This window comes from Phialemonium atrogriseum (assembly GCF_030411735.1).
Source record: "Phialemonium atrogriseum strain 8032-3 unplaced genomic scaffold QBC33scaffold_37, whole genome shotgun sequence".
NCBI lineage: Eukaryota > Fungi > Ascomycota > Sordariomycetes > Cephalothecales > Cephalothecaceae > Phialemonium > Phialemonium atrogriseum.
Genome location: NW_026848174.1, coordinates 165,094 through 191,476, shown reverse-complemented (window position 1 = coordinate 191,476; position 26,383 = coordinate 165,094). Strand labels below are relative to the sequence as shown.

The following is a 26,383-nucleotide window of genomic DNA, read 5'->3' as shown; positions in this document are numbered from 1 at the left end:
CCCGGCGCAAAGTTCCAGCAGTTCTTTCGATTTTCAATCGCCGCGAATATGGACACTGTGATACAAGAACCGGCCAAGAAGCAACGTAACCCCGCAGATGAAGCTCTAAAGGTATGCGGCTAATTATCCCTTTTCCGCACTCTCCTGGCCCGCGACGCCTTAGACTTGGCCCACTCTGCAATTATCGTAATCATGTTGAGGTGCTCACTGCTGGTAGACACGCCGAGAGCGAAATCGCAAGGCCCAAGATGTATTTCGGAAGCGTCGACAGGCGGCGGAAGAAGCGCAAAGGCGGCGGCTTCAGCACCTCGAGGAGGTCGTTGAAGAAATGAGCGGCGTGCTCGTTGGCTTCTGCGATGAGATGCTCGAGAATGAAGAGATTGCGAGGCATCCAGCCCTCATGGCTAGTCTCCAGCGCTCGGCTCATCGGATCCTGGCATTGGCGAGAAGCGTCGACACGGACGGGGTTTCCAAGAGTTCAGAGGCAGATACCATCAACCACGAAGATCAAATTCCACAGCGTGGTTCGAGTTCGATCAAGGAACCTCTTCCGGGCCACGTACATTCCAGCGTGCCGCAAGCATCTCCTAGCTTCGATGTCGAGATAGATAACATGGATAACCACCTCTCGGACAAAACAGCACCTCTCAATCAACGACCATTATCGCCCCAAACTCAACATCTTCTGTGGGCCATGAACCCGTTCCCACTCCGCCTCGTCGAGACAACCCTTTCCCGAGCATACCTGTTCCTCAACGGCGATCTTCATGTACCTATCGAAGAGATCCATCGAGCCTTTGGCACGGTGCTACACCTCCGAACGCGCGAACAGCTCGCGGCACGCATGCAGTGGCTGCTCGGACCAGGGAGGAGTGACATGTACCGAGCGGCGGGGATAACCCAGGGCAGCAGCACCGCCCATTCAAGCGGTACGGAGGCACTGGAGGAGGGTTTCCCACACACGTTTTTATCATCACTGGGGGATCGTATCAGCCGAGGCCCCTCCGACGCAGATCTCGTTCCGGGCTATCCTGGCAACCAGGCCGCGCAGCCCGAGTTTCTTACCGCAGTCGGTGTCCAGAAGCAGCTCGAGGGTCTAGGGGCCAAGATGATTGACCCAGACACGATGGAAATCAGCATCAGCAGCAGCTCCGCATTATCCGGATCTGGCGTCGACAAGCCGGACGTGGCACTTGGCGCCCCTCCGCTGCTGCACAGTCCGAGGCCAAAGGCTTCGGCACCCCTGATAATGCGGCTAAGCGTATCTCTCCTAACAACCAACCTAGCTCACGTAGCTGTGTGCCTCGGGAAAGGACCTAGGTATCCGCGATGGGAAATGGGACGGGCGGTACAGGCGTCGGTGACACTGGTTCGTGGTGGTGAAGGTGTTGCGAGACAATAATACTTAAGACACGGGTTACTGTGATGTTGTCAAAGAGTATTGGCTATATTCCGCGTTTCAAGTGAGGTGAGTGTATGGATGTTGACCAGCGGAACCCGTTTTAGGCCAAGGAGACATCGGGAAGGAAGTCGGGCAGCTATCAGATATCCGACTAGCCCATATGTTCCTCAGATCGGCGGCGGAGGGGCTTAGAAGGGCCGCAGGGAGCCACTGTTTATATTATACCTGAAGATTAGAAGCCTGCTCCTTAATAATGGGACGTACATTTCCCAAAAAAAACGACACCGACGGGACTTCGCAGAAGACGGGCTCGGCACGGACCTCGTGACACATGGTCCAACATTATTTATTATTCCTGCTTTCCGAACCCTCGAATGCGAACCTTACTCCTCTAGCAGTTTCGTTACATTCTCGAAATCATCGGCTCCTTACGGCGACATATTCATCACGCTCAATTTTGAACTGGCCCTCTCTAAATTAGCAAGACACAGACGACACCTCAAAATTTTCACGAGACTCTCCCACCAACGTACCTGCCATGCTTCTCCTCCAGCTGCCTCCAGAGCTTCCCCTCTACATCCTAGACTACTTCGGCCCGGAATTCTTCCTCCAAGACATCTGCCGCCTGACTATTTCGAAGAAGTGGTATGACTTGGGCTGGAAGATCCTCGTCGGGGATCTCCAGCTCACCGCGACGTCCCTCGGAATGTTCACGCGGGACGAGGCAGTTCTCAGACGGAGCCAGCCCCACATCGCCACACTCGAGCTATTTCTTGAAGGATACGAGGATCGAAGGCCATTGTTGCCAACCGACCGTCGTGGAATACGGCCTGATGACACCGACGCCGTTGACGGATGGACTGTTAATCTAAACTCATCTCTGGCAAAGCTGGCTGCTATGCTGCAACGATGCCCCGGCATGCGGTGTCTAAAGCTCAAAGCGAGACCCGAACGCCCTGGTCTGGGTCTGCGCCGGCAGGGATACTTGATGGTAAAGCCTCTGGGTGACCTTCTCTCCCTCCGTCATCTGACCAACTTTGCATTTCGACACTGGGGGCTCTATCCTCAGAGCCAGGCATGCGATCCTGGTATACATCTCTGTCGCTCGATCAATGCTTTGCTTCGGTCGTTGCGACGGCTCCATTGCCGAATGGATAGCATATGCGAGAGTCTGCTGGAGCTCCCACCGCACGATACGCCCCTGAACCTCGAGGAGGTTATCATCAACTTAAGCCTCTCCGAGCTGTCGGACGCAATTACATCATACCGTTATCCCAACCGCTGTCAGCCCATCCCAAGTGAGACTTTCTTGCAGTTGAAAGAGGCTATCGAGAACCAGGCAACGACACTCTTACGCCAAATGAGCAACCCTCGGATGGTCAGGGTTATATCGCACGAGGTTCCATCTCTCGGTATATCCGCATTTGACGCCATGACGGGACAACGGGTTCGACTGGGAGATGGTATAGAATGGGATGCTGATGGGGAAGTGGTGGACGAGAGTGACTGGGAGGACGAGACGGACCTATTTTGACAACAACTCACCCGCCACTCCCGAGATTGCTTTCTAGTTTTCTTCTTGTGGTATCTGCTCCCTTCTGTTGGATATAAAGCTGTAACAAGCGACGACTATGATGATGTACAGTGGCTATAGACAAGGCAGAATCCGGTCTCAGGGCCAGATATGTGTATGATAGGTACACAAGACAGGTACAAAATAAAATCTAGTAGATGTATGCTTCCCCGTACACACCCACGAGTTGTTTCTACATGACATTATCTCCGTAGATCAAGCGGACTACTAATCATCACCCATCCCACAGAGCACGATGTGGAAAGCTATAGGTGCATCGATCAGTAATATCAACTGGCTTGGACCCGAAGACGTCGGAGAGGAGTGCTGATGAGCTGTTATCAGCTGAGGACTCCGTCTTCTCTAGATGTTGCAGGTGTTTGCGGATGAGAGACTTGAAGGTGCGGATGTTCTCGTTTTGCCGGTCAGAACCTGCGGGAAACGTGATGAATTCTGGGAAAACAGCCAGGCGCTCCATTGGAACCGTCTGTGCCTGGTTCCAGTCCATGACGCCCGTCAAATTAAACTCATCGTCGAACAGGAGGTTTCCGTGATGTAAGTCGAGGTGACAGAGAGGAAAGGGGCCATGGACTTGGGCTTCAATGATGATGTGGGGTATAATTAGCTGTTTTTAGAACCAACAGCGGCCCTCCACTCTGGATCGTGAGGATGATCTTTGAGAAGGCGTCTATTGTCCTCTATTGTCCTCTTGCTGGTGTGCGTAGAACATTCCAGTGACGTTTGGGGAGTTGATCTAGACGACGATGTATTGTCGAGGCCGAGGGGAATGACTTCGAGGGGACCGTCGCTGTTTTCACCACACCAAAGCCGGCCGAGATGATTAAAGGCCAACCCTTGGAGTTAGAATACGACTTCTACTAGTTGCCTTGCGACTGTTGACAGGTACTCAGGCGGAACTTCTGAAACAATTGGACGTCCAAGAACCCGCCTAGCCAAGTGCTCCATGAGAAAGTAGTTCGTTGGATGGTGAGAGTGAGGCATCATAAGCAAAGTCTTGCGGGACCGGTATGATTGTCCGGTTCTTGACTATCCTCATTGTCGTGATCTCACTCAGCAGGTCCATGGCAGTGTCGCGGGCTTGGGACGCGTCTACTGTGATGTGCTAGATTCCCGCTGGTTGACCCACTCAGGGATGGATGTAGCTAGGCCTGCTTTTGGCAGTAAAATGAGCTATTCCTGCGTGGCCAAGGAAGAGCTACAGGGGCACGGAATCTGAGGTACTTGACAATTCCCCGCGTGGATTCCTTCCATTCTTGCCTTTCCTTTTTTGGTACGCTTCAACATATATAGCCCAATGAGGATACGTTGCCCACACTCACTATCGATAATATAAGTGGGTACAATTAGAGGGTAATTGGAGTTCTCCGTTTGCCTCGCAATTGCCAATACAAATGCTGCCGGTCCTTGACTCCAGACCGTCAAACCCAGTCCAGCTGGCACGTGCACGTTCGGCTGACATGGCGCAATGTGGGGGAAAGCATGGTTGGCGGGGAGCCACCGCGGTGTTGGTTGGCGGGGTGCTTACTATCTGCCCAGCTGGCGTTAACGGGACTGGAACGCGAGACATCTACTTCATTCCGTCCTGTCCAACTCTCCTCCATGTAAATTATCAGGGTTCGTATACTCGATATTCTTGGAGCATATTTCAAGTCGAGCTCTTCCCCCGCAACACCCAGCTCACACCGCCAATCATGGCTGCAATCATGGCACCCGTCCCCCGCATCTTCTTCTGCGTCATCGAGCCCCTCGTGGTAGGCTTCGCCGCCCTCGGCATCATCCACAACCCAGCCAAACACTCCACAGGGCTGCTATCCTACCTCCCCCCCCCCCCCAACGAGGTCGCCGACACCGAGAAGCTCGCCATCATGGAGCTGGGCAACATGATGCTCCTCATCGCCGGCCTGGTCGCCATCATCATGTGGACCAGCCGGGACCCGCGCACAGTCCACCTCACTGTCGCCGCCATGGCATTGGTCGATATACCACACTGGGGCGCAGCCATTTGGGTGTTGGGGTGGGAGAGATTGGTCAACTTCGGAAGCTGGAGCCCGGAGTTGGTGACACAGATGGTCGGGCCGCTGGTTACCTTCACCTTCAAGGTCGCGTATTTGATGGGGTGGCTTGCGAAGGATAGGGTTCCGACTGGGGAGAAGAAGAAGGCGTGAGCAGATCTTCTCGTTGCGTCTACAGCTTGGTGGACGGGGACATGTGTGCAGTCGGCAGGGGTTGGTTGCTGCAACCCCGAAGAGATTCCCTTTTAATTACATTTCACATCCGCTGTGATCTATGGCCAGTTCTCATTTTCTGGTGTTGATGGCAGTACAGTGTTCCTTCCTGTCTCTTTAACGCTTCCCAGCTCATCGAATCATCGTCGTCCAAATCGCTACCGAGAGAGACTCTATCCTCGACAAAGTCGTAGGCAGGGGCAAGACAGCTCATCTGCCCTGAAAACCGAGCTGATATAGCTACAGTCGCCACGCGTGAGGCACCTGGCCTGGTCGGCCACTAACACGCAGCTCGAGCGGCCTGGTGTCGCTGAATCTCGGGTGGTCCGGCTCATCCGGTGCCGCTACCAGGTGGCAGAGTGGCCGACTCCGGGGCCCGTATAATCCTTGAGAAGCCCGCACCTCTTGATGTGGCCCACGGCTTCTTTCCTCGGCTCGTTTTTGCAGCAGCGGAACATGATATGCGGAACCGATTGTTCCTGAGTCTGAGTCTCGCCAATCATGGTCTTGAAGGGTTCCGCGTTACAGCCCTTGACTTCCCAGCAGTTGTACTGTACTTCGCCTTGAATTCCCGCGGAAAGTTCCTACGACCGACCCTGCATCGTGCCATTTCGGCTGTGTATTCCGGGGGAACGCGATTCTGTTCATTGTCTCATCGAAAATAGCATCATGTCTCGCGCCCCTTGATGCCTAGAGCGCCAAGGCGACAGAAATTGGACCGCAGGTGTAATCCGTAATCAGTGTATTTATGCGGCAGTGGCAAATGCAGAATTTGCTCGGCCACATGTTAATCTCCGAAGCTTTACTTGCGGTTGGTCACAGTTGTCAATCTGCCTTGTGTACTTGCCTTCCTAGGTTGTAAGGATCTTTACGCTAATCCGTATTATTTAATTAATTCTAGCCCTGTGAGGAACTCGATCCACGGACAGGGGCCGGAGTTGTTGCCGGCTAAACCGAAGGAGTGGCTGAGCTCGGCGTGTGACTGGCTGGCGGTGCCGCCAAGAAGACCAACTCGGGGATCATTGCGGCACAACCGAGTCTTCGGGCTTCCTCCTCTCTTCTCATAGGTAGAGAAGGGATAAGACCCGATTGTTTACAGTGACGTCAAAAATATTTGGCGGCCCAGAACGCCTGCCCAGAACGTCTGCCCAGGCACCCCTGCCTGAAGGAACAAGCTCTTGTGGTAGTGCCCAACAGCCTGTTTTAAGATACAAATACGCGACATTTGTCTTGGCATAGGCAGACGAGGGAGCATATAACCTCTTGGCTTCCGCGACGAAATGCATTTCCACTCCCCAAATCTCAAGCTAAGAAATAGGCCCACGAAGGAAGTTACCACATCGCACCTCATTGGAATATCAACAAATACGATGCCTTCTTTCGTCGCCATTGCCGCCGCCGCCCTGGTGGGCCTCGCAGTTGCACAAAACAACACCACAAGCTCGGGCAACACTGTCAACCTTTTCATCAACGACGGTCTACACGGTCGGGCTGAATATGCCGCCTCAATCGTAAGCGCCTGCGGCGACCAGACCGTCTATGCCATCCGCTGCACCAGTGCAAACGTGCCGGCAGAGACATGCGGCCCCAACGCACCGGTTCGTACAAACCAGTCTCCCCTGCCCCCCGAAGCACACAATAGCTAACCAGACACAATAGATACTGACCTTGACGGAGGGCCCGTCCGACTACATCATCAGCGTGGTCAGCAAGACCAAGACGGCCGGCCACTCTGCTACGGTGACGCTGGGCGAGTCGTGCGTCCTGGACGGAACAACGGCCGCGTCCTGCTCCGGCGAATTCACCTTCATCGTGGACAAGACGACCAGCTCGGTGGCTGTGTCGACAGTGCTCACGGGTACCGACTACCACCGCTTCGACGTGGCCATCACCGGCGGCGCCGAAAAGACCGCCAGCGCGACCGGAGAGTGCAAGGCCAACGCCGCGCCCGCCGGGACCAGCGTCAGGATGGTGGCTGGTCTGGGCGCCGTGCTCGCGGTCGGTCTTGCGGGGGTGCTTTCTTTGTAATTGGGTGCTTTGCGGGAACATCGGGGGAAGGGGAAAGGCTGGAGGATAAGGAGGCGCGGCTTTAGAATTTCATGATATCCATCTACGCACAGAGCCAAATCTTCTTGCAGTGGCTCGTCGGAATCTAATATAATATAATCCAATGGGCTCTAAATATTTCTGTGAATTCCAAATAATGTCATCAACGCTTTGAGTTCTAAATCACTTGGCTATCTCGTAGGTAGGGAGGGGGTGGGGTTGAGACTTGACCGTCCGAGCAGATGGGCGAACTTATATGTGGCAGCAGTTTCGTGTTTGCGAATACGAAGTCGACGACATCATGGAAAAGGCAACTATCCAGATGCCTCCCACCTTGCAGTTTGCCAAGCATATTACAAGCATAATTTGATATTGCTCTGGGTTAACTCGCTTGCTTGATATCGAACTCTTCTACAGGTCATATTAACAATATCTACCCAAACCCCCCTTCGCCTAGGTACGCAGTTCAGTGCCAACATAGCTCCCAGAGCCCTCTCGTTCCTACATTCCCTTCAAATGATGGTCGAGAAAGTTATACGCCTCAGCCTTCACAGCTTCTGGGAAACTATGCCCTCCGGGGTAGACAACGGCTTTGAAGTGGTCGGGAACCCCCTCTTGAGCGTAGACATCCTCTGCCCTTCTCGCTATAGAACGTACTCCATCGATGGGGAAGAGCCAGTCAGTCTCACCTGCGGTAAGAAGGAAGGCGCGAGGGGCAATTTCGCAGAGCAATGCGTCGAGGTCACAGGTTTCCAACAGCCCGGGGATATACGCTGCTCTGTTGTGGTTGATCCCATCCCGAACAATCGTGTCTAGCAGACCAAAGCCACACGACGAGACTGCTACGCGCACGCGAGAGTCGTACCAAGTCAGCCATAGTGCTTCCTGGCCGCCGAGAGAATGACCGATCACACCGACCCGAGCAGCGTCTGTGTTGGGCAATGAAGCCAGTACGTCGAGGGAGCAAGAGAGGTCGTGTAAATATTTCGTCTGGAGGCAAGAGCCACGGAGAATGCGCTTGGTGAACTCGAACTGCTCATATTGAATGCCGTCCAGGGCACCCTGATTCCGATGACGGACGTCTTCCGTTGGTCTTCGATCCTCGAAGCAAAGCAGGTCGGGACATAGGACGACGTAACCCCTCCTGCAGAGCTCCAAGCCGTAGTGGAAAGTGCTATCCCCGAGAGTCCCAGCTGGTTCGGACTTTCCTAGATGGAACTGGCCCGCATGCTGGTGAATCGCGAGGATAACGGGCCATCCATCTTGAGGGCTGGCGCCCTTGGGGGTGAGGAGCCACGCAGAGATGCGTTCGCCGTCTTCGACAGCATATATGGCCAATGTACGCGTGTGATCTTCGCAGTCCGTTGTTGTCTCAAGGACAACGTCTAGCGCCACACGTTTGGGGAAGCGACCAAGTTTTGCGAGGACTTGCTGTCGGAAGTCTGAGGTCGCCATCGTTGTACTATATGGGCAGAAATGTGTGGTTTGTTGCAAAACTTCAGAGACGCAATTTGTTCAGATTTTGCTGAGAATTGTGTAGACTCTTCCTTGCGTTAGCTAAACTGTAGTTGGGGTTACAAATAAACTGCCAAGTGTTGCTGGATGTTCCACGTGATGGATCACGTGGCCCCCCATACAACACCATTTCAGCAGACCTGTCCCTGGCCACACCACCTTTGTATGGGGACACCTGTCAAAAGCCCTCCGGCCCGGTACCAGCTGTGGCGCACAGACCCTAGGCATAACCGCCTCCCAATCCACAACTGGCCATACCCCCATTGTGCCCCCTTTTTGCGATACTAACCGTCCACATGTTCGGATAATACGACAGCGTCGTACTACTCACCATCTCTGGAGGCTCCTTCCTCCCCAGCACAACCATGCAACCAGCCGAAACAGCAACCTCGCCATAGGTGTCGCCGGTTCGCAAGAAGGCGGTAGAGAGGGAGGGTGAGCCCTAGGCTGCAGGTAAGAGGCGGGGGGCGGCGGCTTTGGTGCGCATTATTGTACCGCTGTGGTAGAGCCGGAGGGAGGTGACGGGATTCTTTGGCGGGCAGAGTAAGGCGGGAAGACGTAGATAGCCGCCGATAGGTGAAGATGAAGGCGATGGTTGTGGAGCTGGTATGGGTAGCGGATAGGAGGATCTGGGGTGCTTTCTCCTTCCACTTCGGATCGATTGGTAAGGCGATTCGGCGGCAACACCATTCTTAGTAGAGCTGACGGTGTAAACCCCGTTGAATGCACCGTGTGACAGAACGCGATGGTGCAGCGGCTTGAGCGGTTGGTGATGCTAGTCCTGCTTTGACCAAACTACCCGACAAAATCCGAAACCTTGCGTATGTGGCGTGTGTGAAGTGTCCAATGGAATAGCTAGGCCGTGAATTAAGCTTCAAAGACTGCTTGGTACTTGATGAGTCCGGCGGGGTCTTTACTTTTCGCGTGTGAGCCCCTTGTGTCACTGTGTGTTTAGTCGAGAGTAGCTTCTACATCTCGCAACTGCGCCCGGATGAGATCGGAGAACCGTTGGATCTGTTGCCTATTGAAAGGGACTTTTTGGCCAACCATCCGCTCTACTGTTACGAAGGTACCTCTGATGAAATCCGCGATTACGCCCAATGAAGAAAGCCACTTCTCGTGGCATCTAAGGGATACTAATTATGCCTCCGTTGGGTTTGAACAACCAAGTTACAAGGAGCACCCTGCGACGCACGGGCAGCGAAAGGGGTGTATCACACCAAAGCCGTGCGAGGCAAGGGCAAACGGTCACCAGCGGTGAAGCACACTACTCTAGTTTCCACCTCAACCTTGGGTACCTAGCCAATGTATGGCTGTATACATGCGTATGGCGCCCCTCCCAGTCAACATCTAGAGGCCCGTGCGAAAACGCTTCCTCTGCACGCGGCGTAGCCGCTGACTCCACGCGGTTCATCATCTGGCCCTGCCAATCATAAATAGCGACAGCGGCTGGCCATGTCGGGCCCGTTAGGTACCCCAAAATGCCTAAGACCTGGAGACCCACACTTGAGAGCATCCATAGGTTGCGTAGAACTTGCATCTTAGCAGATGACTGGATGGGGTGTCAATCCTCGAGGCTAATATTTGAAGTCTACTACATTAGATACGCGCCGGTCCGGGTGGAGCTGTCCGTGGCTGGACCCCCCCGAGGATCTAAAGATATATTCACGGCCAATCAAGGAGCTCAGAGAAATACAGTGAGCATTGTGAGACACTCTCTGGTCCCCAGCAACGATGATTGGCTCCACTCAGCCAGTCACTCACTTGCCCTGTGTCAGCGGCAAACATATCTACAGTGGCTTGTGAGTCCTTGCACCTCTCTTGGGCCTCAGGAACAAAGGAATGGTGGACTAGTTAGGACTCTGTGGACCACTCAAAGACAGTAAATAGGAGGCAGTCTCCCTTTCTTCTGAGGAGCAGAGTCCAGCGGTTAAAGTGATTGTATTCTCCGCCAATTTATTAATAGGGGCCTTCTGGCTACCTGCTAGACCGCTCTGATACATCTTCGTCGTTCGCTGTGTATTTGAGGCTCTGATATTCGTTGCTGTGTACTTGAGGCTCTGATATTATGGGGGATCATCGAACCATCTCTCCTGGCGATATTGGTAATGAGGTTTCCAGCAATCAGAAAGTTTACCACCCATCCAATCCAAACAACTGTCCATGTGGCCGGTACATCCTCATGTCAGCCATTTGCGGTCATCAATACGCTGAATACCCGTTCCCCTGTGGTGCTAGGAGAACGGCTTTAGAAAAGATCGGATTCTGTCGAAGCACAGCCCCCAGGAACCTGGTCGATCAACCCAGGGTTAATGAGCGCTGTCGACACTGTTCATTGCTGGCGTAGGTCCAATTACTCGTTGATCTAAATACACGACTGACGAGGGCGTGCGATTTTAGCTTACACAACGAAGAAGCTAGGGGCCCCCTTGCGCAACGCGATCAACCATAATTGCACCTCATCGACTCCCTGGCACCGGAAAAGCAAACAAATACTGGTGGCACCAGGCTGCCAGTGCGGTGGATGAAGAGAAGTTGGGGCCTACGGGCACCATCCCGGGCCGATGTGGGCCGCCGGGTGACCCGACTCGAAGCTCGGCCGAGCCGGCCCGAAGAAAACCGGCGACGAGTCACGTGCAACGGCGTTTTTCGATTGTATTGAATGCTGATAGCGACTGACGCCTGGGTCTTGCCAAGGTATTAGCGCAGTGCTACCCCACTCCAGCAATCCCGAGGTCGAAGTGGGACGAGATCGCGAGGGGATTTGTTCGGCATCTCCAGCGAGGCCAGAACAGTCCCTCAAGGACCAAGAGGGCAAAGATGGCGTCTGATAACGAAAAGGGCAGAAGATACAGCCGACGAGCCTCGATGACTTGTGCTAATCTGTCGGGATAGACGGTATTTGAAGAGGGGATTTCGCATGTGGGATGGGTTGTGAGGCCTGCAAAATGGGCGGGAAGACATGTTCACAGCTGCACACCATAACGGGACGAGAACTGAGGACCCTGGGCGGCTTGCTTCTGAGAAAGAACTGAACGACTGGGAGTGGAAGATGGAGAGACTCTTCGCACGTAAGTACACGGACCCTCTATGAATTGGATTGATGCCATCTGCCGAAGATAGACGACTCAGATCCAACCTAGGCAGAACCACCCCACTTTGCGCATTATAAAGGACACAGCTTCATCCCCCCACATTGCGGCACGCCGCGATTTCCAGCATTTGATACAGAAGTCAGCTCATATCGGTTCTCGACCACCCAGCAAACCCGAAACTCTTCCCAGAAACATAAGCTTTCGAGCTGCACACATCAGAATATGACGGTCAAGGGTCGCTTCGCTCTGTCGAGGGCGTCGGTGAGCGATCTTCCCGAGATATCGCGACTGCAGTACAAATGCTTTCCCCAGTTCATCCGGGAGATCTTCATGGGATGCAAGACCGAGGCCGACCTTCCCCGCATTATAAACAAATACACCGCCATCATGAGCGAAGACCTGCATGACATCTGGATCAAGGTCGTCGACACAAAAACGGGCAAGATCGCCGCTGCCAGCAATTGGAAAATCCACCCAAACGGCGCGTCCGCATCGTCCGACGACCAGCCGGCCGAATGGCTGGAAGGCGAGGAGCTGGAGAAGTCCAGGAAGACCCTGGAGTCCCTCAACGAGGCGCGGAGGAAAGCAAACCCGGGAGGTTATGTCCGTGAGTATCCCTCCCCTCCCCTCCCCATGTTTTGACCATCTCGTAGCGGCGCTGACTCCTCAACGGCCCCCAGACCTCCACATATGTTTCACGGATCCGGACTACCGTCGCCAGGGCGCGGGAGGCATGATGATGCAGTGGGGCTGCGATGTGGCCGACCAGCTGTTCCTCCCCGGCTGGATCGAGGCCTCGCCCGAAGGGAATCACCTGTATAAGCTCCATGGCTTCTACGACTTTGGTAGCGCTGCGGGGGGGCTTTCGGGGACAAACATGAAGAGGGACGCGAGGAAGACTGTTATACAAGGGGGCAAGCCTTGACCCACCCAGCTGCCGGATATTGAACGTGTTTTTATATAGTATTTGCTCGCGGCCTACCTTATGTACAAGAACCATGCGGAGTTCTCCAGACCTCGGACCACTCACTGTTCAGCCCTCTCCCACCCAAGCAGGCCTAGAGACACTGCGAGTACCACTGGTTCGAAGCCCTGCACGTCCCCTGCGAGCAGCAAGTAGGGCCCGTCCATCCCTCACCGCCGCATTGTCCCCACATGGCAGAACACCCAGCAGGAGGGGGGGTGGTGCCGCCGTTTCCGCCGCCGTTTCCGCCGCCGCCGCTGGACCCGCTCAGCTTGCTCTTGACAAAGGTGAGCGCCGCCTGGCCGTACTTGTTGCCGTAGCCCTGGTGCGTGTTCTGGTCGTTGCCGGTGCAGCAGTACGGATCCGCCGCGTCGCAGTAGGACTGGATCTTGCTGGCCGAGGGGCAGGTGAAGCCGGCCGGCCGAGGGTCGAACTACCATTTTGCTTTGGTTAGCATATCTCGGGCCGCGTAGTTTGCGTTAGAAGGAAGGGAGGGGCTTCCGTCTCATCTTACCCCTTGCGCCGTGCATGTGCCGACGTTGTAAGGCAGGCCCCTGATGTACCGGGGATCGCCCATGAAGATGGCCGCCTTGATCATGTTGACGGCGCTGGCAGAGATGGGAACCGCGGGGTTGGAAATGCCGGCTCCAGAGTCGCCGCCGCCGCAGAGGGCGTTATCCATGATTTGGCCACCCTGTCCGGACAGAATCCATCAGTATACCTTCTCCATATCCCGAGTAATAGCAGCGCGGGGGAAGGTAACTGACCTGCGAGTAGCCGACCAAGACGAGCTGTGTGTCGGGACACCTGCTGTTGAAGCTGTTGACGGCCAAGGCGACGGCGGCGGTGCCCTGGTTGGCCGAGACGCCGTACTCGATGCCGCCACACGAGGCCTGCCCGCCACAGGCCGGGTAGCTGATGGCCTCGGAGGTCGAACCCGGATAGGCGGCGAGGATCAGGTTGACGACAGTGCCGGCCGTGCCGTAGCCGGGGGCCACGGTGGTCTCGCGGGCGCCGAAGACGTGCACGCCCGGGCACGACTGTCGCGCCTCGAGCTCGATCGGAGACGCACCCACGGCCAGCGAGTGGGCCAGGAGGAGGAGGAGGAGGGCGCTCTTGGGGTTGGGCCACATGTTTGCGACGTTGGGTTTCCGGGTACGATGGATGTCTTGATGTCTGAGGAGGCTTGGGTTGTGTGTCTTGGGGCGATAGATCTCCGCGTGAGTCCTACCGTTATTATATAGGCGGGCCCCATCGCGACGGGGCCCTCGTCTGTGGGCTATGCTTGGTTTGCCACTTTACCTCGAATTTACCATGTTGCATTCCGTTGGCCCATTGGAGGGCTTTTGGGGAGACTATCCACACGAGACGTGAGCCTCCTGCCATCGTGGCCGCCATCCAATTTTAGACCCTTGCGCCAGGCGCCGGGTCATTGTGGTTCTTCGTGATAGTCTCTCATCCCAGTGCCAGTCAGTGGCTGACTTCTCCGTTGGCCCGAACTGTAAATAACCCGGTTTGGAGGAGGCGTTGGAGACGGTTGATGGCGAGAATGTCATGTTGCAGCCAAAGCCCGGGGAAACGACAAAGGGGGATAGGGCCGGAGTAAGGTGCATACACCATACCTTGAGAGGGTCGCTTCTGGAACCCAGAACCCGGGAAAGGTGAGCTGTGCAATATCAACCCATGAATTTCAGCCTACAGTACAGGTCCATGTGGGGAGTGGGGATTATTTAGGCTGATTTCGGCCCATGCACGGGGGACGTTGCAGTGATCGGAGGCTCTCGGCCGCCTCTAACCTTGAATGGGAACGCTGGGTCGGCATGCTTTCCGTCAACCGATTTGGAATCTTCAGCATTTCCACCACCCCCAAGTTTTCCTGGGATGGGATCATGACGACCTAGCGATGGTTTGGGGTTGTTATCAAAGAGCATTAGGATTCTGACATGCTATAGGAAGACTGGATTCGAACCTACCTAGTTTGGGGCCTCCCAAGATCAACAGCTGAGGCGATGAGTATGCTTGTCGTGGGATCCTGCGTAAATGTCATGTTCTCCCGAATGGCTATCCTTGGTGTCTAATTCATGGTCTAATGAGATGACCAAGGCGCATTCCTCCTCGCCGACCAGCATATTGGATTGGTGTAAGAGACAAACAGGGCCGGATTCATCGTCTTATACTCGTCGTTGTTCTCGATATCGTCATCCTGGCCAGGGCTTCTGGGAATCGATGCTGGTGTTGGTCGGTAGCGAGCGGATCGTCATAGGCGGTAGACAAACCTGGGTCTGAGGCCACCTGGCTCAAGGCCCCCGAGGAGGATTCTGACGGGCCAAAGGAAGATTTGGATCCAAAGCCGCCTGGCTTGGGCTTCTGAATATCGAGGGTATAGAGGATCGAGATATTGTCGCGAGAGACTTTGCGGACGTCGGGGGCTGACGCAGAGGAGCACACTGCCCACGCCGCCAGGAAACACTGCCTAATTACCTGGCGTTGGTCAGTCGTCTTTGCCAACGAAACATCTTCCGGGCGATCGAGATCCCGACTCCCTTCTGACAACAGCTGCTTCCACGCCCCGAAAGTCGCCCACCACCACAGGCGCCGGGCCACCGGAGGTTCAGTCTGTGCATTGGAGGTGGGAGAATAGGTGAGGTAGGAGGGCTGGGATTGTCTTCTGGGATATCACATACCTGTACTTGTTTTTACCTGAATCTTTTGATTTGTCTTCCACAATCATGGATCTTTCTGTCTTTATATCAGGGTTTAAAGCGTGCTTTGATCTTGTGTTGTCCAAAAAGCTATCTACTGTCACAAGTCTTCACTGTCACCTATTCACTGTCACATACTGACATAATACAATTGGTCCACTCCAAGTTCACCTTGAGTGACGTAGGGCTTGAGGTGAAGCTGGCCTCCATTCACTACCTAGGGCTAGCTTAGTGAATAGAAGCCAGCCTTGTAGTCTAGGCCTGCGAAGCGAATTGTAGATTTCGCTCCAAACAAGGTTCGCAGCCGTGACCGCCGGAGCTGAATTTTCTTCTCTTCCTCTTCCTCTTCCTCTGACAGCCAAAGTCTCCAAATTGGCGATATTCAACCACGTCGATTGCGTCCTCCTCATCTAGTCCTGACGCTCGCTCGCCTGCCTCCTGCTAAGTCAGTCAATCATGGCCTCCGGCATGGAGCCAAATCACGACCAGGCTCTCCAGATAGAGCCTGACCAGGAGGAAGCTGTCCTCCTAGTCACCTCGTTTTACCGTCACGCTTTTGACAGGCAGGTCACTCAATTTCACCCTCTCAAGCACGCTCCGGTTCGCCAATCCCTTGCGCAGCCTTTCCCAGCGATGCCCACCTCTCCCTTCGGCGGCATGGAGCGCCTCCCCGTCGAGCTTACCACGGAAATATGCCAATACCTCGACATCCAATCCTGCTTCCGACTTCGCCAGGTTAACAGGTTCGCTCGGGAGGTCGTGTCTTCGCTGCCTGGATACCAAGCTGTTGCCACCCATGGCATGGATACCCTCCACGCTGCTCTGCGGACGGGTGTTGCGACACGCCTGAACATATCCGACGTCTACAACGTTCTCTGCACCATGGAATGTGCTATTTGCGGCGCCTTCGGCGGATTCATCTACCTGCCTACCGTCACACGGTGCTGTTTCAGCTGCCTCCGAACATGCCCTGAATCCCTGAGCACTGTCACCATCTTCGCGCTCTCCCAGATCAGCGGTGTATCTTTCAATCGCCTGACCCGAGTACTGCCAGCGCTACACACCATCCCGGGCAACTACACCCATACCGGCCAGTACTTCAAGGCACGCCGCCACGTGGTGAATAGATTGGCAGCCATTGACACCCTGCGCTCCCTCGGCCTCGGGAATGGTGTCACCGCCCACCGTGAGGCTTCCAAGGATTGCGCTTTCAGGTTCATGTCGTCAACTCCTTTGCCATACTTCGACCCGGCAACTGGGCAGGTCGACCGCGGCATCAGCTGCAAAGGCTGCCAACTTGCCTTGGAGAGGAGAATGGAGTTATATTGGGTCTACATGAACCATGACGCTCCCAATGAAGCGTTCACGAAGAGGGGTTTCCTGGACCACTTCCACGCGTGTCCAGAAGCAAAGAAGCTCTGGATTGCCAGTCACGGAGGAACTATCGCCATCGAGGAGCCCAAAGCCACGCGTCCAGGCGCATTCATGAGCGAACTGGACTCCGACGGCAACCCCAGAGAGGATTAAAGCTCAGCCCGTCCGCTGCCATCAACAACTCCCCAACCCACCTCAAACGCCGCCCGCTTCGAGCGGGACATCCCCTACATCGACCCCGAACCAGGTTCATGCGCGCGCATCGACGCCAAGGGCCGCATCATTGGGATGCACTGGAGGAGGTCGACGGCCGGTTTGCTGGGATCAACCATTTCGAATCCGCAGCGTGGCCTTGGGAATTCTGCACCATCTCGGCAGGAACAGACGGTCTTTGAAGAGCAGCCGAGAGAGGAAATGGGATACTGGGGGAGGAGAACGGATCATCACAGGATGGCGACGGTTTATTGCGTCCGAGTCATGTACATTTATTCACAACCTGTGTCCGCGACGGGTTAAACAGAGCTTTGTCTGGAGCAACTAATTAATGATCAATCGCCGTAATCTCCATTTGTCGTTCAATGTCGCATTCCATCAAGACACCCGGCGGCAAAGGTGAACCTTACCCACCACAACGACAACGAAGACACCAGGCGGAGGTCATGTCTCCACAACCTCGCTTACCTCAACGACTGACTATGTTTGCGTTAGTCTTGCTGCTGAGGGTCTCCAAGAGAAGTCTCATCACAATTGGGAAGAAGACATACCGCGCCTGCTTCACTCTTGGCCAAGAGCGATTTGCTCTCGTACCGGACAGACCCAGCTTCTCCACTGCCACCCTTCTTCACATATTCCAGATACTTCGGGGCGCCGGGGTAGTCAGTATTGTCTGCAACAGCAACAGATCCCTTTCGGAAGAGCTTCAGCTCTTCGCACAACCTCAGATCAGGCAAGTAGAACTTTTCCCAATGGTCGAGAAACACCATATCCAGCTGCCCCTCCTTGACCTTCCCCTCCGCGTACAGCTTCTTCAGCGAGTCCGACCCGGGACCCTCCAGAACAGACACCACATCGTCAAGGCCGGCCAGCTCGAGGAGATCCCGCGCCGTCTGCACCAGCTTCGGGTTCAGCTCGCAGGTGTAGACCCGCACCCCACCAGCGGCGTCCGCGCCGTTCAGCTCCTTCAGGATGGCGCCCCACGCCAGGGCCGAGGTGCCGACGAAGGTGCCGAACTCGACGACGAGCTTGGGCTTCGGCTCCAAGGCGGCCAGGACGCCGCGCACGACGTCGATCTTGGGCCGCCGGAAGAGCATGGGGAGCTGGATGCTGGTGGCGAACTCCTCGATGGCCGCGATCAGCGTCCATGGCTGGCCGCGGAACCGCTCAGCTGGGAGAGAGAGGATGTGCTCGTGTAGCTTCGCCGCCTTCTCGTTGGCCTGGGTGCGCTTTGTTGCGGTGGGGTGTGGTTAGCTCGTCGGTCTCGGGGGGTGGCGGGGGGCACGTGATTGAGACTCACGAATTTGGAGACTGCGTCTGACTCCATTTTTGGCTTGGATGTCTCAGGGTATGTTCTGGTTCTAGTTTGGAAGTTAATTAACTACGATCTCTCTGGAAGTTGTCGAACGTGTTCTGCTTTTGTAGTTCCCCAGCCGATCCCCTGACGCGCGGGCCTGGTCGGAGTTACGAGCGAGTAATTACTCCGAGACACAGGGTACATGGCATGACGCAAGTGCTTCATCACCGGGGTGCGCTTCCTAGCCAACCGTCAAATACCTTCGGACTACTACCTGGATTTATTCTTCGGGGCTGAGATTGAAGAGGTGTGTCGGCTCGGAGGAGATACGAAGTCCCCCGCTGCTTCTGGATAGTATGATGCATCATGTATTGCTACTCCCTGTCGATTGGCTGAATGGATTGTAAAGATGTGCCATAAATCCCGGAGGATGTGTGACGATGACGCGGCATTGAATTGCGGTGAACCGCACTCCTGCCCTTCAAGAAGCCCGGGGCAATCCATCCAGCTTTTGTAATGTTCAAGCACTCGGCAATGGCGAGGGACAAGGTTGGGACAAGACATCAAGAGGCATGGTGTAGTGGAGGGTTCTAACAGTGAGAATTCTCGGAATGATAATATCTGGGAGTCCCGATTGGAGAGAAGACGTCGATGGCGGCTCCTTTTTCGTCGTTCCGTCGCCCCTTCGATCCTTGCCATCGCTGTTGAGTCCCGACCTGTGATTTGGGTGCGGTTGTATCGTTCGCTTGTCGCACTGGGAGGGGGCCTCAATCACTGGAGCCGGTGCCAACGGACTTGCGGTCATGAGGGCAGTGGTACTGCTTAAGCATGACGAAATGCGAAGATGTATTTTGACATGTGCTCTTGCATTGCGCCGTGCCCCGTTGATGACAGCAGCCGGATACTCCGCAAGAGAGGAGCTGGAAACCTTTCGAATCGGAACCTCCAACTAAGAACCCCAGTCCGTCCATCGATGGTCCCATTTCGGGCAGAAGAAGATCACCAATATCCAACTTTTCCCTTCCCAGGATCGCCTAGGTGCTCTCGGGATATGCTGGACCAAGGAGTTCAACACCGCGCTCAACTCGGAGCGGCAGAAGAACAGGTAGGCGCCTAGGGAGATTGGTCTCTGCGACTCTTCCATGGCTGTAAGGGCGTACGGCATGGCGGGTGTGGTCCTTCGGAGAGTCGAGAATTGACAGGATCTGGTCCTGAAACCGGGCAATGTTCTTCTGGTTTTGACTGGTTCAGCGTCATCATCATCTGATGGTTCAAGTGTGCGTTTTGGGGAGCCGAGGTACTTGTCCTTATTGCTGTCCTCGTTCTCAGATTTAACATCCATATCATCATCCTCATTCTCGGATGCGACATCCACATCGTTGTCCTCGTCCTCATATTCGATGTCCACACAATCGTCCTCGACTTCGATCTTATCGCCATGAACGGGCCAGTCGGCGAGTTCTTTTTCAGCTATTTCTTCGTCATACTTACCCTCAAGCTGCGAGCCAAGTTCGTCCTCGTCGTCATCATTGTCCGCGACGCAGCATAGGCACCCATCGCCGTCCATATACAATGCCTTGCCAAGTTAAATTTCGGAGCTCCTTATACTCCTCGATGGTCATGCCCTGTGCTCTTGGTTAGGATGCGTCTCTTTAGTTCCTCTCCTACGAGGCTGACGAGGAATCAGCGTCCCAAGTGTCATAAACGCCCTGCGGACAGAGTTGTCACCGCTGGAGCGGCTGGAAGCGGATTGGGGCGAGGATGTCGGGCTCGTCCAGGCATCAGCAGGACTCGGCTGCCTAATTGCTAGAACACGCTCTCTGTCTGTATCAACTTTGCCACTCCAAGACCGAAACGTCGGGTCGAATGGCGTGGGGAAGGGGGCAACATGGTAGTGGAAACACGATATTTTTCTTACTTCGGAATGAGTGACAAAGTGCACTTCCCCTATCAAGAATAAATCCGACTGTTGTCGGCTGAGTAGACCGTCCGTTCCATGGTAACGAAGCGCAACTGGTTGGCGGTCTTTTGACTCCACTCTGAAATTTCTGCCATCTGTCTGTCAGGCCCTTGGGCAGGGACTGCTGCACAAATGGAGGAAGGTTAAGAGAATGCCGCCATACCTTGGCGGTAGAAGCTTGTTCCGCCACTTGCTTGGCAAATGACGCAATGGCTGAAGGATTCCTTGCTTGTGGATGTAATAAATGCAAGAGGACATGTCGATAATTTATTTGCTGTCACCGCATCTGCATGTATGGGTGCGAAGTAAAGCGGCTGTGAATGCGTTGCAACTTTTGGCTGCCAGAAGGCACACGGCACGCACAGACCACCTTCAGACGGATTTTTGCAGGGACTTTTGCCGCCACCAACAAAGTACCTTTGCCCTAGGACTCATCTTTTTCGATCTCCAAGTAAAATCAGGTTTCGTTGGTTCATGCTTGGCAACGGTGCCTTAACCAGTATTTGTTTCTCCAGTACCCACCATTTTCCTTGTGATTCGTCACCAAAGAGGAACACCAAACACTGAACCGATTGCGCGATTCGTCGCTGCCTCCACTATGCGGCATTTCTGCAAGCTGATTGGACGCTCATGCGCGCATTCGGGATTCGGCAGCAGCTGGTACGTACCTTTAGGTCTCTGATCTGGGGCATCGTGCGCTTAGCATTAAGCATAATATGACCTCCGGACTCGGACCCGTATGCAGACATGACAATTCCAACGGTCCCGAGGCACCGTGGCTTGAAAAAGTCAAGACGCCACAGCCCGGAGCCGCTGACGGTTGCAATTAGCCCGAGTGAAGACCGTTTCATGCGGCGCACTCCAGAAGCCAAGCTGCCAAGGTCTTGGGTGTGGCTCCGAACACATCGCCGAGAGAAGATCTTATCCACAACGATGAAGGGCCCGTGGATGCGTGTTTCTTGGCCTTCTACAGGGCAAGGCTTGAATAAAAAATACTAAGGTAAGATGTTGTTCGCCGTGGGTCCCAGTGTACTGGTCTTCCAATCTCTCACCCTCCATTTCCCCTCCTTCTCGATGCCCTCCAGCTCTGCAGATTTTAAACCCGGGACAACCATCTTTCGACTCAATCCCATGTGCCTGTCGGATTAACATCTCGACCCTGCGAAAAGGGGCGTTACCCCTAATCGAGATACTTCAGACGCTGATCCCGCCGTACCTTCTTCTCAAAGCACGAAATCCAACATCTTGCGCCGATCGGGAGAACTGAGACATCAACTGGATCTGGGGTTCATCAGCAGTTGAGTCCATCATGGAAACCCTAAAGAAGATTGGGTTGTGGATTGCGCCCCCTCCGAACAAGTCAGATGATGGACGCGACCAATGGCCATCTCGAGCTTCCTTTCTCCTCGCCGCAATGGGTGGCTGCGCCGGGATGGGAAACCTCATTCGATACCCGTCGCAGGTCTACAACAACAACGGCCTCCAATGGTTCATCCCCTATCTGCTGTGCGTCTTCATGATAGCCATCCCGGCCCTCGTCCTCGAAATCGCCATCGGCCAGGCCTACCATGGCGGATCCGTCGTCGCGTTCAACAACATCCACCGCCGTCTCAAGGGTCTTGGATCTAGTCTCCTCTACGTGGGTTTCGTTGTCGGGCCATATTTCGTGGCCAATCTTGCCTGGATCATGATCTACTTCCGACATTCCTTCACGAGCCCTCTGCCTTGGACCGGCCACAGCGAGGAATTCTTCTACAAGGATGTCGTGGCCAACATCGACCCGATTGAAGGCAATAAGACCAACTCCGCCGTTCTCGACTACGTCAAATACCCGGGTGTCGCCCTCATCGGCGAAACAGTCGGGTGGACGGCCTTCACCTGGTTCCTCGTCTGGCTCTGCATCTTCCGAGGCGTGGGCTTGACGGGCCGGGTCGTCTACTTCACCATGGGACTCCCCATCGTGATTACCATCATCCTTATCGGCCGGTCCGTGTCCCTCGAGAACGCGGGGCGGGGACTCAAGCTGTACGTTGGCGAATGGCACGGTGAGAAGCTGGGCAGCGGGGAGATCTGGCAGACAGCAGCCGGCCAAGTGTTTTTCTCTACTGGTGTGGGCTTCGGGTATTTCAGCTCGTACGCATCGTACAACCAGAAACACTCCAACGCCGTCATGGACTCCCTCCTCATCGTCTGCAGCAACGTGGTCTTCGAGTCCCTCGCAGCTCTGGCAGCCTTTGGTGTGATAGGCTATCTTGGTATGGTCCCTAAGGAAGGAGAGAGGATCGGCTCGTTTACCATCGGCTTTCTCACCCTCCCGACCGCCATCACCGAGATGCCCGGGTCCAACTTCTGGGCCGTCTGCCTATTCTTTACCCTCATGGTTCTCGGCTTCAGCTCCGCCTTTGCCATGCTGGACGCCGTCGTGACTCTGGTCATGGACACGGGAATCAAGTGGCGACGGGAATGGGTCGTCACTGCACTCACGATCCTGTCGTTCTTGCTCTCTCTCCCCTACTGCACTCAGTTTGGCTACTATCTCCTCACCGGGATCGACAGGTGGGTCAACGACATAGCCTTGGTCTTCGTCGTCTGGTCCGAGTGCGCTTTCTCCACGACTTTTTACCGCTGGAGAGACGTCGCCGGGCAGGTAGGACTTCCTTCCTTTGTGACCTTCAACTGCGGCTTCTTCGGGGGCATGTTCTTCGGTGTCACAGTTGCCCATGCAGTCTCCCCGGCGGCTGGGGCCGGCGTCGGCTTCGGCCTCTTCATTGGCGGCTCCATCATTGCCAGTGTCATCGGAAAGACACCGGACTCCAAGGTCCCGGCCAGGTTCTTTCACCGGAACGTCTTCCTCAGCCGGTTCTGGTATCTGGCTTTCTACTCGGTAAGACACACCACACCACCGGTGCAGAGCGAGCTGCTCCGTGAATGAAAAGTTGCTAACAGGTAGTTCCAAAAACCAGGGACAGCAATTACGGCTCGACCTCAACATCATCATCGCGAGAGGCAAGAACTGGAACATTCCCGTATTCTGGGCTCCCCTCCTCCGCTTCATCTCCGCCCCTGTTCTCGCCATCATCTACGGGTTTTCGTACCCGGGCTTCCACCAGTTGCGCGACGACCCGCTCCACATCCTCGGCTTCGCCGTCGCGCACTTTGCCCTCGCCCTCATCGGGCTGGGCGTCATCGTGCCGAGGTGGTTCAACATCCTGATCCCGGCACATCGTCGTGAGGACGGCAAGATACCCTACGCTCCTAACGTTGTGCTGGGGACCATCGATTCCGAACAGGCTGAGTCGATGGAGGGTGGAGCGGCCGGCTCCAAAGCAGGAACGGAGACGGAGACGGAGACGGAGATAAAAGCGGAAGCAAAAACGCCGACGAATGTGGAAACAAAGACTGAGACAAACACGGAGACAGCGACGAGCGAGTCTACTGCATAGGGGCGGCCATACATGTCTGGGGAATAGAGATCGGAGTGCGAGGGCGGTCCGGTTGAATGGGAGAGGGTTGGCAAGTGACTAGGATCATAGCCACCTGCATGGAGATATGACAGCTTGAGCAGACCCCAGCCTGGGACGGCCTCCAATTATTATTACATGCTGGCTTCTTGCTCACACGGGGCTGAAGCGTCTTTTACACCGTAGGCTTCTCCAAGCGGATGCAGCACGATGTCGGTGCCCTTTTGGGGACACGGGGTCTTGACCGTTTGTCATTCCCCACGCAGAGGTGAGTCATGTCAACACTTACTCCTGGGAACTATTCGAGTCGTGGACACAAAAATGACAACAGTAGATAAACTGCCCTGAGTTCCAGCGCAGACGAAAACTCAGGGCAAACGAACATGTACCCCAAAATGGGGACTGGAATCGGTGAAGTGGCCAGAGACAAGGTGAGTCATGAGCGCTTTGACTTGACCACCTGACAACAGGTTGAAATGCTGCCGAGTAGATAGTTGGTACCTCCCAAGTCCAACCCTGCGAGACTACTAACAATATCACTCCCTGACCCGCCGCCACGCATCAACCTCCCTCCCAGCCTACCCCCTCTAGGTCGCTCCATTGAAAGCCAATAAATTCGGTGTCAAAAACCCAGGATTAGACACCACCCCCGACGTAGCAAGCTTCCGGACCTTCTCGCACAGCGCAACGGGCTTAAGCTCCCCCTCGAGCGCAATAAGGTACGCAGCCAGGCCCGCGACATGCGGCGACGCCATGGACGTGCCGGAGAGCACCTCGGTGTCGTCGGGCCCGCCGGTCCAGGTCGACAGGATGTCGACGCCCGGCGCGAACACGTCGACGTCAGGACCCCAGTTGGAGAAGGAGGCCCGCGCGTCGGAGGCGTCGGTCGCGCCCACGGTGCACACCGTCGGCTCCGAGGCCGGCGAGAAGAGCTCGGCCGGCAAGCCGTCGTTGCCGGCTGCCACGGCCAGGAACAGACCAGCCTTGACGGCGGCGGCGGCGGCTTGGTTAGTGGACTCGCCGACGCGGGGGCCGCCGAGGGAGAGGTTGGCTACGGACTTGCCGATCCCTGCGATGGGTGGGTGGTTGGTTAGTTATTGCTGTGAGGAGATGTGGGCTAATGGACCGGGGTGAGGGGAAGGGGCGGAGGAGGTGGGGGAAAACACTCACGGTCCTTGGACTTGGCGTCATTCACAACCCATTCGATTCCGGCGAGGACCTGGCTGTTGGTACCGGAGCCTTGGGAATCGAGGACCTTGACGGCGATGAGGTTGGTCTTCTTGGCGACGCCGTACGTGCTGCCACCGGTCGTCCCGGCGACATGGGTGCCGTGTCCGTTGCCGTCCTTGTCAAGGCCGTCCCCGGCGAGGTTTATGCCCCAGTTGGCGCGGCCGCCAAAGTCCGCGTGGTCCACGTAGATACCCGTGTCGATGATGTATGCGTAGGTCCCCTCCCCGGCGGAGGCGTCATACACGTAGTCGGTAGATCCCGGCTTCCGATGGGAAATCCGGCCGAGGCCCCATGGGGCGTTTGTCTGGGTCTGGCGGACACTGAGAGTGACGAGGTAGTCCGGCTCAATGTATAAAATCTGGAAGGAAGAAATGGTCAATAAATGGTAGATTCTCACGTTTGATGACGGGGGCATCTTACATCAGCTAGATCGCTGATGATTACGATTAGGGAGTCTTCCGCGGAGATTGTGAAGCCCTTAAAGGTCCCGATATTGTGTGTGCGTATTGGAGGAGTACCTCCCAGAATATTGCTGACAGCGTCAATGGTGGACTTGACGACATCATCGGACGCTTCCGGCTTCATCACGACGATGAATTGGCCTGGGATTATCTCCGCAGCTTGTCGTGCCGCGAGGATTGGGGCAGCTGTGACAGAGGCTACCAAGGCCAGGAGTCGGAAGAAATGCATGTTGGTGGTGGTGTTGGGGTTCGTGTTGGTATTCCAATGAACAGTAGAGGAATGCGCAATGGAGATGAAGCTCTGACTCGGCCGAACGAAAGGGCCATGTTGGCGGTTTATATCTCAATTCATCATCGCGCTCGTCGAGCGGTGGGGTTTCTGATTGCTACGCAGCTGAGCTCAGCTGGCTATCGTCATTGCAACCAGCGTGTGTGATCAGAGAGGAAAGCGACATTTGTACCACCGACATGCCGATCAGCAAGAACTGCAGCCATTCACCATCGGCATCTGCGCCGATCCCGAAAGTGGACCTCACGATCTCCGCCAGCGGTGATTTCAGGGTCCAGCGTGATACAGATCGCCCCTGCCGAAATACAGGGGTTCCAACCAGTAGAATCCACGCCTGCGGCTAGCGCTGTTGAGGTTGCAGATATCGTTGGCAGTAAGCTTCAGCAATCTGCTGGCGCTAACCAAAGTTCGTCTTGAATCACATGGATCGACACGGGTGGCTGAGGATGCTGAACACGGTGGCGGTGTGATATCGGGAGAGCAACTGCTGTGCACTCCGACAAGTTGGCCGATGCCCAACGATGCGGGCGGTGAGGAGCGAGCATGATGGGTTCT

At 55.3% G+C, this 26,383-nt stretch overlaps 12 protein-coding genes across 12 annotated transcripts; 7 read left to right on the top strand and 5 right to left on the bottom strand.

The window, feature by feature from the left end:
- Window positions 1–31: 31 nt before the first annotated feature.
- QBC33DRAFT_551199 (uncharacterized protein) lies at window positions 32–1,681 on the top strand. The gene is made up of 2 exons (XM_060429148.1): window positions 32–111; window positions 218–1,681. The coding sequence occupies exons 1-2, from the start codon at window positions 49–51 to the stop codon at window positions 1,400–1,402; spliced, it is 1,248 nt and encodes a 415-aa protein (XP_060279055.1). The 5' UTR covers window positions 32–48; the 3' UTR covers window positions 1,403–1,681.
- A 259-nt stretch (window positions 1,682–1,940) lies between these two features.
- QBC33DRAFT_480848 (uncharacterized protein) lies at window positions 1,941–3,047 on the top strand (the record flags this gene model as incomplete). Its single annotated transcript, XM_060425338.1, has 1 exon — window positions 1,941–3,047. The coding sequence occupies one exon, from the start codon at window positions 1,941–1,943 to the stop codon at window positions 2,934–2,936; it is 996 nt and encodes a 331-aa protein (XP_060279054.1). The 3' UTR covers window positions 2,937–3,047.
- Window positions 3,048–4,429: 1,382 nt separating this feature from the next.
- Window positions 4,430–5,465, top strand: QBC33DRAFT_551196 (uncharacterized protein). Its single transcript, XM_060429147.1, has one exon. The coding sequence runs from the start codon at window positions 4,454–4,456 to the stop codon at window positions 5,159–5,161; it is 708 nt and encodes a 235-aa protein (XP_060279053.1). The 5' UTR covers window positions 4,430–4,453; the 3' UTR covers window positions 5,162–5,465.
- A 1,126-nt stretch (window positions 5,466–6,591) lies between these two features.
- Window positions 6,592–7,249, top strand: QBC33DRAFT_460630 (uncharacterized protein; the record flags this gene model as incomplete). The annotated part of the gene is made up of 2 exons (XM_060425003.1): window positions 6,592–6,819; window positions 6,881–7,249. 2 exons carry the CDS (start codon window positions 6,592–6,594, stop codon window positions 7,247–7,249), a joined length of 597 nt encoding a protein of 198 aa, XP_060279052.1.
- Window positions 7,250–7,620: 371 nt separating this feature from the next.
- On the bottom strand, window positions 7,621–8,809 carry QBC33DRAFT_551192 (prolyl oligopeptidase family serine peptidase). The gene has a single exon (XM_060429146.1). The coding sequence runs from the start codon at window positions 8,720–8,722 to the stop codon at window positions 7,769–7,771; it is 954 nt and encodes a 317-aa protein (XP_060279051.1). The 5' UTR covers window positions 8,723–8,809; the 3' UTR covers window positions 7,621–7,768.
- Window positions 8,810–11,849: 3,040 nt separating this feature from the next.
- Window positions 11,850–12,909, top strand: QBC33DRAFT_255764 (uncharacterized protein). The gene is made up of 2 exons (XM_060423053.1): window positions 11,850–12,484; window positions 12,558–12,909. The coding sequence occupies exons 1-2, from the start codon at window positions 12,100–12,102 to the stop codon at window positions 12,800–12,802; spliced, it is 630 nt and encodes a 209-aa protein (XP_060279050.1). The 5' UTR covers window positions 11,850–12,099; the 3' UTR covers window positions 12,803–12,909.
- Window positions 12,910–12,935: 26 nt separating this feature from the next.
- Window positions 12,936–13,974, bottom strand: QBC33DRAFT_599744 (acetylxylan esterase precursor; the record flags this gene model as incomplete). The annotated part of the gene is made up of 3 exons (XM_060432048.1): window positions 12,936–13,274; window positions 13,356–13,535; window positions 13,609–13,974. 3 exons carry the CDS (start codon window positions 13,972–13,974, stop codon window positions 12,936–12,938), a joined length of 885 nt encoding a protein of 294 aa, XP_060279049.1.
- Window positions 13,975–15,999: 2,025 nt separating this feature from the next.
- On the top strand, window positions 16,000–17,070 carry QBC33DRAFT_599743 (F-box domain-containing protein; the record flags this gene model as incomplete). The annotated part of the gene is made up of 1 exon (XM_060432047.1): window positions 16,000–17,070. One exon carries the CDS (start codon window positions 16,000–16,002, stop codon window positions 17,068–17,070), a length of 1,071 nt encoding a protein of 356 aa, XP_060279048.1.
- Window positions 17,071–17,386: 316 nt separating this feature from the next.
- Window positions 17,387–18,616, bottom strand: QBC33DRAFT_551188 (S-adenosyl-L-methionine-dependent methyltransferase). The gene is made up of 3 exons (XM_060429145.1): window positions 18,431–18,616; window positions 17,682–18,359; window positions 17,387–17,610 (listed from the first exon to the last, which is right to left on the bottom strand). The coding sequence occupies exons 1-3, from the start codon at window positions 18,455–18,457 to the stop codon at window positions 17,575–17,577; spliced, it is 741 nt and encodes a 246-aa protein (XP_060279047.1). The 5' UTR covers window positions 18,458–18,616; the 3' UTR covers window positions 17,387–17,574.
- A 635-nt stretch (window positions 18,617–19,251) lies between these two features.
- Window positions 19,252–20,372, bottom strand: QBC33DRAFT_255747 (uncharacterized protein). The gene is made up of 2 exons (XM_060423052.1): window positions 20,346–20,372; window positions 19,252–20,226 (listed from the first exon to the last, which is right to left on the bottom strand). The coding sequence occupies exon 2, from the start codon at window positions 19,992–19,994 to the stop codon at window positions 19,377–19,379; it is 618 nt and encodes a 205-aa protein (XP_060279046.1). The 5' UTR covers window positions 19,995–20,226; window positions 20,346–20,372; the 3' UTR covers window positions 19,252–19,376.
- A 1,324-nt stretch (window positions 20,373–21,696) lies between these two features.
- On the top strand, window positions 21,697–24,120 carry QBC33DRAFT_581483 (uncharacterized protein; the record flags this gene model as incomplete). The annotated part of the gene is made up of 3 exons (XM_060431270.1): window positions 21,697–23,271; window positions 23,351–23,693; window positions 24,035–24,120. The coding sequence occupies 3 exons, from the start codon at window positions 21,697–21,699 to the stop codon at window positions 24,118–24,120; spliced, it is 2,004 nt and encodes a 667-aa protein (XP_060279045.1).
- Window positions 23,974–25,963, bottom strand: QBC33DRAFT_623399 (subtilisin-like protein). Its single transcript, XM_060432888.1, has 3 exons — window positions 25,499–25,963; window positions 25,019–25,436; window positions 23,974–24,917 (listed from the first exon to the last, which is right to left on the bottom strand). The coding sequence occupies exons 1-3, from the start codon at window positions 25,766–25,768 to the stop codon at window positions 24,436–24,438; spliced, it is 1,170 nt and encodes a 389-aa protein (XP_060279044.1). The 5' UTR covers window positions 25,769–25,963; the 3' UTR covers window positions 23,974–24,435.
- Between the last annotated feature and the right edge of the window lie 420 nt (window positions 25,964–26,383).